Source organism: Protopterus annectens, chromosome 1.part2 (assembly GCF_019279795.1).
Source record: "Protopterus annectens isolate FY-2018-M chromosome 1.part2, PAN1.0, whole genome shotgun sequence".
Classification (NCBI taxonomy): Eukaryota; Metazoa; Chordata; order Ceratodontiformes; family Protopteridae; genus Protopterus; species Protopterus annectens.
The window spans coordinates 702192723-702205606 of record NC_056727.1 but is presented as its reverse complement, the minus strand read 5'-3'; the positions used below and the strand labels follow the sequence as shown (position 1 = coordinate 702205606).

The window sequence follows — 12884 nt, the reverse complement described above, 5'->3', positions numbered from 1 at the left end:
ATCAACACATTGTATTCAGAATGAATGCATAGCAAATTTCAGAACTAATGGTAAGATTCAGTGCAGAAAAGTTATGATTAAAAGAGTGCATTGGGAGAAAAAGAAGGGAAAAATTATATACAATGTGCTAAGAAATGCATAAAATACAATGCAGTAATGCACAAACTCCTATATGGATATGAAATATATGCTCATAAGATGCCACTTTAACGGGCTGAAAAAAGTTTCTTAAGTGTATTCTATTGTTCATGGTATGGGATGGTAAGTTACCCAAGCATTGTCATGGTAGCAGTTGCAATTAGATTCAGTAAAGAGAACAAGGTGGTTTAGGTTTATCTGAATTGAAGGAATGTTTTAGAGGTAAAAAGTTAAGGCACATGTACATAACTCAAGCATAAGGCTATAATTCAAAGTGGAAAGGGATGATGGTGAAGCAAGGGGAAGTTCAAAAAACAGAGTGGGATTTTGGATGTAGATGCTTAATGAGAATAATAATAACCATACAAAATATTACATTAATAAAGTAACAACGTATTCTAAAAACTAAGCCAATATGAGAATGGAGAAAGGAGATTTTGCCAGTACAGATGACTGCAAGTAAGGGTACAGAAAATAGGCAGGAATGGGCTGAATTTACTGGACAAAACTGGTAAAAGACTCAAGCTATTGGGAGCAAATAACTCAGGCAGGGAAGGTAATAAAGTGGGATGAGGCCAAGAAGACTTTTCATTTAGATTGCAGGCTAGAGACTGCCTTCCCTAATGGGGCTTGATTTCAGAGTACTGGCAAAGAGAAGGGGACAAGGGAATTTTGGGTGAAATACCTGCTCTAGTAGAGTTTCTAGTTGAATCTAGCATCTGTTATAAGGGTAATTTAGTAAGGAATATAGCGTATTGCATGGTAACCATAGTAATCAGTCAGAGGAGGTTAGAAAAGATTGGGGAAAAAGACTGGAAAAGCAATTTACAAAAAAAAATGAGAAGACATATATATGGCTCCCAAGTATGCAGCCAAGTTCAGAGTTTTCCGATCTTTGCTTGGAAGTGTTTGCATGTAAGCAGCTTCAAATAATTTTTCCTCATGTAGATAGCAAATGTTGGAGGTGTGATAGAGAAGAAAGAGGTAACTGGGAACATATATTTTGAGAGTGTAATGAGTTGGCAGATTTTAAAAAATTCCCTACAGAGTACTCTTATCAGAAATATTGAGTCAACAAATGACTGTACGTAAAAAAATTATTCTTTTGAGCTGGAATAAAGGATCTGAATTCCCTAGACATAGTAAGGGCTTATTAAGTTTAATTCTGTTGGCTGCCAAAAAAAGCAAATACTCGAAAATCAAAATCTACACCAGCTGTATTTGAGGCATTGAATATTATAAAAGAGATAAAAGAATTTTAAGAGGGATGTTTAGAAAAGGGAAATAGCAAATTACATGGAAGTAAATGGAAATTGTGGGAACAATACATGCATGATAATGTTCAGAAGGAGTGAGGTTTAAGGGAAAGCAGGAATTCAAAAATGTATGTAATGTTGGACTGATGATAGTAGCAAAGAAAATATATATGATGTATTTTTTATTTAAATGGAAAATGTTAAAATGGTTGGTTTTCTTTTTTGTTAATGTATGCTTGCCTATGCCTGTGTGATATTTTAATAAGGATGTTTAAAAAAATATGTAGAAAAGCATGTTGGTGGATATTCCTAATCCTGCTGATAAAGATTCTAAAATATATGAAGTATTTATAAAGAAAATACATCAACATAATAGCATAGCTATCAGAACCATAAAGTGTGCTTATGTTTATGGTCATCTGTCAGGCAAATGTAAAGAAGCGGTTAAAAGTTCTTATATAAGAAACTAAGGTAAGCAAAACGGTGTCAAGGCTTATGAAATCTACTGACACATACTATGCTTTATCTGCACATTTAAAAAGCTGTGTATCATGGTGCATCATTTTCCATGAAGTCTAATGTGACATTTGCTATGGAGAGGAAGAAGGATCAGTTATGGAGAGCTTGTACCCATAAAAGTGTCATAGTTAAAACAGTGCTGTTCTCTGTTCTTGTTTGGCCAATAAGCAGATGCAGTGAATGGTGAACAAGGAAAAAAAGTAAAGAACATGAGAATCTTCATAGTTGTCTGTTTTTCTTCTTTATAATTTGCAGGGGAAATGTGTAGTAAAAGGGGTTTACAGCAGATGACCTGACTGAAATCACCGTTGCAGTATTCCAGATGTATGGGGTGTCACAGCTGTCATCTGGCCAGGGTACTGAAACTTTACCTTCCCAGTGTCATACATCTGATGCATGATCTCATCTCATAAGCTTAGGGGTATATAGACTGATGTGCAAGCATGAATCCCAGACCATCTCACCACTAGCCCAAATGCAGGTTGTGCATCTGTTGGACTGATCAACTTTTAATCATAGGTTCATAGGTTCATACTAGGCTATCTGCCCTGGGGCAATTATAAGCCTAGCCCGATTCTGTATGGCTTATGCCACCCCTTGATTTGAGTATACTGTGCCCTTTTTAAGGTTTAGTTTACTGTGCCTCTGTCTAATAGTGACACGGGAGTAATCCCTGGGACAAACCTACGATCCCCCATCCACTTATCGTGATTCTTCTTGAAGAGATTCAGTGAGGTGCTCTGCCTCACATGAACTGGAATTCTATTCCAGAGCGAAGGGAGCCTCTGGGTTATGAACCTGTCCCTCCAGCAAGTTCTATTTATTTCTGTGCTGAGGTTCAAGTCCCTCGAGCGTGTGGCTCTAAGGGATTTAGATTTACTGAGGTGGAGCATGTCCATTAATTCTGGATTTGACATAGCTTTGTATGTCAGGCATAGATCTCCTCGAAGTAGGCGGTATGCAACTGAGTAGAGCTGGAGTTTTTTTTAACCGAGCAGCATATGGCATCTGTTTGAGACCCTTGATCCTCTTGGTGAGATACTTTTGGGGTCTTTCTAATTGCTGTAGGTGTCGGGTAAGGTACATCCCAAAAGGGGCATTGTATTCTATGATGGGCCTGATGAGGGATGAATAAAGGGGCACGATTACCTCTCTTGATCTAGATGTGAAACCCTTCGTGATGAGGTGGGCTATATAGAAGGTATTTCTAACCACTTTGGCAATGTGGTTTTCAAAGGAGAGATTGCTATCAACTTGGGTCCCCAGGTCCCTAATAACTTTCTCTGTACTTAATGGGTTTCCGCCTATGTGGTAATTTGTGGGCACATTGTTTTTGCCAAAGGGTATGACTATACATTTTTTGGCATTTAGCTTTAAACCATGGCACTGGCACCAGTTATCTGTCTCTGTGAGACCTTTTTGAAGGATGTTTGTGTCAGCTGGAGAGTTGATTATGGCGCCCAGTTTGCAGTCGTCTGCGAACTTGGTGAGCCATAGTCCTCCCACGTTTGCCTGTACCTCGGAAAAGTATATACCGAACAAGAGTGGTCCCAGGACAGAACCCTGTGGGATGCCACTTGTGACCGGTTTCGAGTCTGACATGGCTCCAGCAACTCTCACTCTGTGGGTTCTGTCTTTGAGCCAGTTTGGACCCATCTTGTGACATAGGGGTTTATATTTAAGCTGGATAGCTTATCTATGATGCCCGAGTGGGGTATTGTGTCAAATGCCTTTGCAAGGTCCAGATAGGCTGTGTGGACTACCTTCCCTTCATCTATGGCTTTGGTGACTGTTTCAAAGAAGTCAACCAGGTTCAAAAGGCAGGATCTGCCCTTGACAAAGCCGAACTGGGTAGGATCTAGTGTCTGTAGGTCCCCAATGTCTTTGTTTATGAGCTCCATGATGATCCTCTCCATAGCCTTGCAGACTAAGCTAGTCAGGCTTATGGGGCGATAGTTTCCAGGGTCCGTAGAGGCTCCACCTTTGTGGAGTGGGACCACTGTTGCTGCACGCCATTCTGTGGGCACATATCCTGTAGTGAGGCTGAGATTGTATAGCTGTTTTATTTGAGGGATTAGTTCCTCTTGTAGTTCATGTAGGGCCTTAACCTGGGACGCCATCTGGTCCCATGGAAGCAGTGTTTTTGCTTTGGAGAGGGCAGCCTTCACCTGAGCATCTGAGATGTTTGGGAGGCAGCCCTCTGCCGATAGATACTTGCTCTTTGTGGGGGAGGGAGTGGAGAAGTTTGCACTGAACCTGTCTGCTAGGATATTGGCGATGTCTGTGGGTTCAGTGTATTTTTTGTCGTTTAGAATCAACTCAGAACAAGTCTGGGAGTTGCATCCCAGGTTTCTAACATAACTGAAAAAAGCCTTATGATTGTCTTTGGTGTCCTGTGCAATTTTTCTCTCGAAGCTGGCCTTGGAGGATTTTATGAGGGATCGTAATTTTTTGCTAGTACTGATCAGAGATGCCTTCCCTATTAGGGATTTTGCTCTATCATGTAGTAGCTTCCTCCTTCTGTTGTACAGTTTATTTATGGCAGGGGTCCACCAGACTGGACGCCTGCCTTTGGATGATTGGGTCTTGGTTTTGTTTGGGATAGCATGATCCATGCATTCCTGGAGTTGTCCGTAGAATGCATTGATATAGGATTCTGCAGTTTGAGCTGTAGTTTCCACTGGCCCTGGGGCCTTGAAGGATTCCACTTCGGTTTTGAGAAGTGAGAAGTTCGCTTTTGAGAAGTTTTTCACTGTGGTTTTCTGGGCTGGGGGTGGGGTCGGGATGTGGACATCCAGTGAAATTAATTTATGGTCTGATCTTACCAATGAGGGATATACTTCTGGTGTGGAGCATAGAGTCCCCATGTTGGTAATGATCAGGTCTAGTATGTTGTCCCCTCTTGTTGGAGTGGTGACTAGTTGTTCCATAGCATTTGAGTTTATAATTTCCAGGAATCTTTGGGCTAAGGTGCTGGGGCTTGAGTAGTGCTTCCCGTCAATGTTTGGGTAGTTGAAGTCGCCCAATATAATGGTGTTCGGAGAGATCTTAATGTTCTCCAATGTTTTCAGGAAAGCCGAATGGGATTCCTGACTTTGAGAGGGTGGTCTGTAGGATGCTATAAACTGAAAAGCAGTCTTGCCCACTGTTAGTTGCACATGGATGGTCTCCAATACTTCGTGCAATGCCACTAACCTGGAGGTGTGGATATCCTTGATAAATATGGAAACTCCCCCCTCCTTTTGTGGTTCGGTCCGGGTTTTGGGGCCGAAAAGCATGATATGAGGTATAGCCTGGTAGTGCTGGGGTGCTCTCTGGAGCCTTAAACCAGGTTTCTGTCACTGCACAGATATCGATGTTCTCCATACTGAGAAGAGCTTCGAGTGCGTGCATCTTGAGGTTAAGACTTCTGGCATTTAGCAGCATTACCCTTAGTTTCTTGTTCCTTGTGCTGTCTATGGGGGTGGGTTTGACTTTTGAGCTTTGCCTAAAAAGGCACTATGGGGTGGCAAGAGCCTTTGCCAATATCCAAAGCCCAGTGGTGACAGGTGCAAGCCGTCCCTAGCGAAGCAACGTGGCTTGTCGAGCATGTCATCCCAGGCTGACAGACACTGGATCCCCTTTGAATGACACCAAAATTTTAGCCAATTGTTAAAATCGATCATTTTGTCTTTGTACTGTGGCATCATTCTAGGTGAGGGTAAGATGCTGCTCAAGGTCAGGGTCATACCAGCCTGGGCTACATGATCAGAGAGCTCCTCTATGTCTCTTTTCATGTAGTCCAGGGAGGTACGTCTCAAGTCATTCACACCAGCATGTACAATGACTGAGTCATATTTGTATTTGCTTTGGAGTGACCTGAGTGCTTGCGTTATGTGTCGGATCCTAGCACCCGACAGGCAGCTCACTGTGACCTTCTCTTTATTCAGCCTGGTGAGCGGGACGTCAGTGTGTCTGACAATAGAGTCACCTATAACAAGAGTATCAGGTGCGTTATTCAGCCTTAAGGGCTGTGGCTGCTTGGCATACTGACTTTGTGGGTTATGTGTTGTGTGTGTTTTGTTTTGAGGTAGCGTTTGCTTGGATGTCTGCTTTGGAGGTCTCTGTTGCTTAGGTAGATTTTTATTTAGAGCCTCCGAGTATGTTTTTGTGTATTTATGTGTTTGGTTCGCTGATGTGGTGGGACTATGTGATACTGGAATTGTGTTGTGTGAGGTTACCTTCTCCTCCTGACTGGTTACACCAGTTTTGAGATGGGAGAGCTCAGCCTCCAGTTTGGCTAAATAGTTGCATCTCTCACATATATTTGAACCAGTTTGGAGGAGGAGAGGGTTGTCCGTGTACATGAGACAGTTGTAACATTGCCTCAAAATTCCCTGATTCACCAGCTGGACTGGAGAGGAAACCATTGACTGACCTTTGGACATGCTAGAGTAATAGGGAAACTGAATTTAAGATGGACCAATAGAGGACAGGGTAATCGTAGAGAGTGTAAGAGTAAGTAGTGCTTATGGTTTAATAGTGCTAACTTGTAGGATTACTTAATTGGACCAGTGAAGGGCCTTATAATGAGAATATGGTGTTTAAATTGAGAGATAGAGCAGTTCTAAGGGAAAAAAGTGAAGAGCAGACTTTGTGGAGCCAGGAATAGTTTAAACCCAATTATGCGGCGCTGCCCGCTGTTGCGCTATGCTCAAAAACTCGCAAAACCGCGCAGAAGAGGGTTTTAAGAGAGGAAGATGAAGGAGTTTTGGAATTGACCCAGAATGGCCAATAAAACTACAGTTTCAAATCAATAACCTCTCCCACAGGGGCAGGCAGGCTGCTCAATGTTTTTCACTGCCACTGATCAACAGAGAGACTTTCTTTTAGCCCAAGCAAAAAATGGCCTCACAGAAACTTACAAACAGTTCAAGAACAGCAAGCCTGTAACTGAACTTTTTTAAATCTCAAAAAAGTGGGAAAAAAGCAAGATTTTTTTGTTTTTTTTTTTGTTTTTTCAGAGATAGCAGAGGTTAACAAGTGTCAACAAGTTATAACAGTGCAGTAAATGACCCCACACAACAGTGCTAGGCCAAAGACAGATAAAATGCAAGTTTTGAGAAAAAAACGATTTTAAAAATAAGTGCAAACAGAAAATTCAGTAAACAGCTCTAGGTTGTGCTCTAAATACAGTTACTAATGCAGAAATCAAATTTAACAAGCCAGAAAATGCTCAAAATAGGTGGCTATGCAGAAAAACTTAGCAAATAAACAGAGGAAAAATACTTAGTCTCAAAAGTGGCTCCTTTCTTCTCTCAGCGTTTTCTCCTCTTGGTGGGTGCTTCACCAACAGCCAACAAGCCTGAAAAGACGCCAAAACCACGAGGCAACCAGGTTTTAAGAGAGGAAGATGAAGGAGTTTTGGAATTGACCCAGAATGGCTAATAAAACTACAGTTTCAAGTCAGTAACCACTCCCACAGGGGCAGGCAGGCTGCTCAATGTTTTTCACTGCCACTGATCAACAGAGACTTTCCTTTAGCCCAAGCAAAAAATGGCTTAAGGAACAACCCATGCCAGACCATGTCAAATCTAAATTGTTGGATGCCCCCTTGCACAAAGATAACTTATTTGGCACTAAGGCAGAAGAGGTCTTAAAAAAGATGGAATAAAAAGCAAAATCTATGCAAACAGTTAAGGATTTCTTACAAGTCCAGCCCCCGAAGTTCAGCAGGCATTGTCCCTCCAAGCACTGGTCCTTTTCTGCTCCGAGTAAGCCAGCCCAGCCTAGGCCCCGTGGAAACAGAACCCCCAGACAGCAGCCACAGGGAATGCAGAGGTCTAAGCAGTGGACTACCTCCACTTCAAAACCAGGGAGTTCTAAGACATCCCCTTATGATAAGAACTCACAATGACTCACCTCCCCCTCCTCCCCCCTCTGCCCACCTTCATTTACCCGTAGGAGGAAAACTTTCTTTTCAGTCAAGCACCTGGGCCACCATAAACAAGGATCTGTGGGTTCTGAACATTGTGTCTCAGGGATACAAATTTTCCTTCCATACCCTTCCAACCCCAAAAGGGTTCCCAGACTTTTTCTGGTGCCCAGAAAAGAGGGCACCTGGCACCCCATCCTCGACTATCTATTCTAAACACCTTCCTGGTGATCCCAAAATTCAAAATGCTCACCCTCCAGCATCTGCTGCCTATGCTGTCCAAGGATGCCTGGATAGCCAACCTAGATCTAAAAGAGGCCTACCTCCACATTCCTATCAGGGAATCATGCAGGAAATATCTCCGCTTCAGGGCAGGATCTCACCACTTTCAGTTCTCCGTGCTTTCCTTTGGCTTATCTACTGCTCCCAGAGCTTTTACAAAATGTTTGGCTCCGGCCATTGCCTTTTGCAGACAAAGAAATATTCAGATTTACCCATACTTAGACGACTGCCTTAATCAGGCAGAGAGTCAAGAAAAGCTGCTCAAGCACCTGGCCTTTGTAAAGACACTACTAACCTCCCTAGGATACACAATCAATGAAAAGAAACCCAAACAGGTGCCCTCCCAAAGGATAATCTACGGGGAGCAAGTCTGGACACATCATCCCAGGTAGCATTCCTTACACCAGAGAAACAAATTTGCCCGACACCCTACTTCTCTGAACTAGCCACCAGGCCCCAGCTATTTGCAAGGAAGATTCTGCAAGCTCTGGGGATCATGGCATCTTGCATACTACTCATTCCATGTCCCAGACTGCACATGAGGAAACTTCAGTGGTACCTAAAGAGCCTTTGGTGTCAGCACTGTCAAGACCTGGAAACTGTTCTACCTAGAACTCCTTGACTCAGAAAGGAATTTCTTTGGTGGGGAACAGCATGCTCCCACAACAAGGGGCTGCCCTTCTCCCACCCCCCCACCACCCAGACCCTCACCACAGATGCATCAGACTATGTTTGGGGTGCACACTTGGACGGCAGGTGCATACAGGACCAATGGAGCCCTCAGGAAATCCCTCTGCACATCAATCAAAAAGAGATGATGGCTGTGCAGCACGCCTTGATAGCTTTCAAACCCCTTCTCTCTGCAGGCATTCTCCTGATCAAACCAGCCAACACCACTGTGATGTGGTACATCAACAAGCAGGGAGGGACTCACTCCTACCCTCTATGCAGGCTTGCCATGACCCTTTGGCTCACAGCCTCTTCCATGCAACTACACCTGTTAGCACAATTCCTGCCAGGCTCTCTCAACTCTCTGGGAGACCAGTTAAGCAGAAACCTTCTAGACCCACACGAGTGGCAAATCAACAGAAGTACATTCACCCTAATAACTCAGAAATGGGGAACACAGAAGGTTGACCTCTTTGCTTCCCACGCCAACCATCAGCTCAGAAAATCCTGCACCAGGGAGCATCACTGCATGGCTTGGAATGTGGATGCCCTGTCCTTCCCCTGGGTCAATCTATTGGGCTATGCCTTTCCTCCCCTACCTCTCATCCCCAGGGTACTGCTCAGAATAAGGGAGGAAAAACCAAGGACCATTCTTGTAGCCAGACTGGCCACAACAACACTGTTAACCCTCGCTGCGCAGCCTGTCCCTGCCGCCTCCGTGGCATCTTCCTCGGATTCCAAATCTCCTGACCCAGAGGGAAGGGGAATTCATGCATCCCAAACTGCAAACACTCAATTTGGCAGCTTAGCTTAGTCCATAACCCCCAAGCAATCTGCCATTCTAAGTAAACAGGTTCTGGATGTTATCCGTGAGGCCAGATGTCCTAGCACCAGAAAGTCTTATACAGATAAATGGAAAAGCTTCTGCACCTGGATCCAGGCTAAGGGAGCCAGTATGGCACAGCCCTCCATCCCACTCATCCTGGATTACGTAGGTGACCTACAACACAGTGGTCTCTTTCTCCTCTATAAAATTCATGCCTCTGCTATTTCTGCTCATTTTCCCACTGACCAGCCTCTTTTCTCACACCCTTTGATCAAACAGTTTCTCAGAGGGTCTAGCAACTTGAGGCCCCCAGAAGTGCACCAACACCAGCTTGGGACCTTAACTTTGTCTTGGAAAAGCTCACCCTGACCCCTTTTGAACCAGCTTTTTCTGCAGAGCTAACATTTCTCTCCTGGAAGACAGCTTTCCTTCTGGCCATCACTTCAGCCAGAAGAGTCTCTGAGCTGCAAGCACTCATGGCTGTGGAACCCTTCATCATCTTCCATGCAGACAGGGTATCCCTCAGAACTAACCCACCCTTCATGCCCAGGGTTGTGTCCAGTGTGGCTCTCAACCAATCCATTCATCTGCCCACCTTCTTTCCTAATCCCCAAAACAAGGAGGAAAGGATTCTTCACTCTCTAGATGTGCACAGACAGCTCAGATTCTATCCAGACAGGACTAAATCCTTCAGAAAGTCTGATCAATTTCGGGTTATCTTTGCTACAGGGGCAGAAGGCAAAGCCATCTCCAAGCAAACCTTCTCCAAATGGATAGCACACTGCATCAATTTCTGCTGCAAACAGCATGGAAAGCCTCCCCCAAGGGGATCAGGATGCACTCCACCAGAGCAGCCTCCACTTCTGCAGCTTTCCTCAGAGGAGTCCCCACCAGGGACATCCTGGAGGCTGCCAGCTGGACATCTGTTCACACTTTTACCAAGCATTACCACCTGCCTCTCTTCTTCAAATCCAGGGCAGGGTTTGCCTCTGCAGTTTTGCAGGGCATCCTAGCCAGCCCCTCGTTTCCTTGACTGCCTCCACCCATTTCCTCAGCTTTGGGAATCTACCCAAATGTGATGACTGCAACAGTGAAACATGAAGAACATACTATAGTTGTGTACACTTGCCATAAATGTAGATGTTCGAGTGTATTCGCTGTTGCAGTCCTGGTTTCCCCTCCCCCCATCCCCCTTTATTCTCATTCTTTTCTTACAATGGACATATTGGTATTTATTTTCTACTGGTGGGGTTCTTCCACCAGAACCTGGCCTCCTACTTTGGGCGCTCCTGACAGGTTAGGACAAGAAAGACTGATGTAATGGCGTTGGCTGCCTTACTTTATACAACTGACGACCTGATGTCGGTCCTCAAGCGACAACAACCGATGCAGAAATACTAAGCCTCTGATATTCGGGCCTGCCAAGGGGTGCCCTGGCAGAGACTACCCAAATGTGATGACTGCAACAGTGAATACACTCTAACATCTACATTTATGGTAAGTGTGCACAACTGTGCTTTCCTTGTAAGCAGTGAAAGGAAAGACGACCCTTGCTGTAAACTGTCTTGACTCCTGAAATCTGCTGTCTGAGCTGCAGGAAGATTTTAAAGCTTATGTTATTGTATTGTACAGTGGGATGTTTCATTTTTGTAAATAATGCTAAATGTCTTGTCATGAAAACATTTTTGCTTCAAAGTGTATATATTGTTTTCTTTTTAACTCTTAGCCTCTTGATAAATTGAGAGCTCTGACTGCTTACTTGAGAGAGACTCACTTTTACTGTGTCTGGTGTGGGACAACTTATGATGGTAAGATCATTTATTTTTAATTACTCATTCAGAAAATTTGTATGTGTTTTTTATTCTCAAAAATAATATTCAGAAGACTGTAAATTTACTTGGAAGTTTTGGGTTTGAAACTGAAGTACTGGCTCTGAGGTGCTGTGTTAATTTCTGTTGCAATTCTTCTGTTTTGCAACATTTAAAGAGCAGTACACCTAGGGCACAGGCTACCTAGTGTGTTTGCTTCCATGCTTTTGTCAGATTTCTCTTTATTACTAGAGCAGCAGCAGCAATCCGCGGTGGTGGTGCTGCGGTAGCGTTGTCGCCTCACAGTAAGACGCTGACTGGTTCGACTCTCAGCTAGAGCATCTTCTGCGTGGAGACATGCGTGAATGGGCGTGCCTTCTTTGAAGGTTGTGCGTCAGGGCTGGCAACTCTGCACGTAAAAATCAACTGCCAATCATTAGCGGACCGGAGTTCCACTGTGGCGACCCCTAACCGGGAAAAGCCGAAAGACACAACAACTAGAGCAGCAGCAAAACAGTAATTTTGTTTGTCCGATCAGGATAAAACAGATGGACATTTGTGGGTTTGGTTCAAGTAGCTTTCTTATGTACAAACACATCAGGATTGAGGCAACTAACTTCAACTTTGCTAAACGTATAAACAGTCTGAGCATTTTTCTCATACATCCCTGGCTGCACTCTCAAAATGACACTGAAGCTAGCACGTGCTTGCTATTTATATGCACATTCAGTCCTTGGAAATGCTTCTTAAAGGTATAACACACATGTATACTCTACAGGTAACAAATCACAAAGATGCGTATTGTTTTTCTGATAAGTGGTTTGCTGCTAACACAGGAATGACCAGGTTTTTACTATAGTCATGTTCTTAATTAAAGAAAGAGTATGGTAGCTGCATCATTTTGAAAAAGCAACGAAAAACTGAGGAATATCTATAGGAGGAAGCATTACTTGTGATAAGACATGTAGTTCTATCAATTAAAACCTGGATTGATGTTTCTGTAGCACCAGCTTCTTCCCACATCCCAAAGGCCTGCAGGTAAATGACTTGACTGTGTATGTAAAAATGTATATAAAATGTTTGTGTTTACTTGTGTGCATTGTGTATGTGCAGTGTAATTACATTCTCTTTTGAGTGCTGGGATAGGTTGTGGCTTTCCTGTAGCCCTGAATAGGATAAAATTGTCTTACAAAATGAATTAATGAATGAATACTAGCAGATGGCACTGCTGCTAAGCAGATCATGATGCTGAAAGGTTACTTTTTAGGTTTAAGGCATCTTCACTAGCTACTCTACAGAGCAGACTACAAAGGAAAGCATAAGCTATGCTGCTCACATAAACATTAACAGTAAACATTGCTATATTATTTGAATATACTGATTTTGAATAAAAGACTGATTCATAATGATTGGGCAGGGGAGGGCCGTGTATTTTGGAATTTTTATCTATTTTATAACATCTGGTCAAAATG

At 43.5% G+C, this 12884-nt stretch overlaps 1 protein-coding gene across 1 annotated transcript in view; it reads left to right on the top strand.

The window, feature by feature from the left end:
• Positions 1 to 11702, top strand: part of LOC122792406 (G patch domain-containing protein 11-like) — a 339605-nt gene extending 327903 nt beyond the window's left edge. The window contains exons 7-8 of the mRNA XM_044060194.1: positions 11331 to 11412; positions 11665 to 11702. Coding sequence (XP_043916129.1) covers positions 11331 to 11412; positions 11665 to 11702 — 120 coding nt within the window. The remainder of the gene's footprint in view (positions 1 to 11330; positions 11413 to 11664) is intronic.
• Positions 11703 to 12884: the final 1182 nt, after the last annotated feature.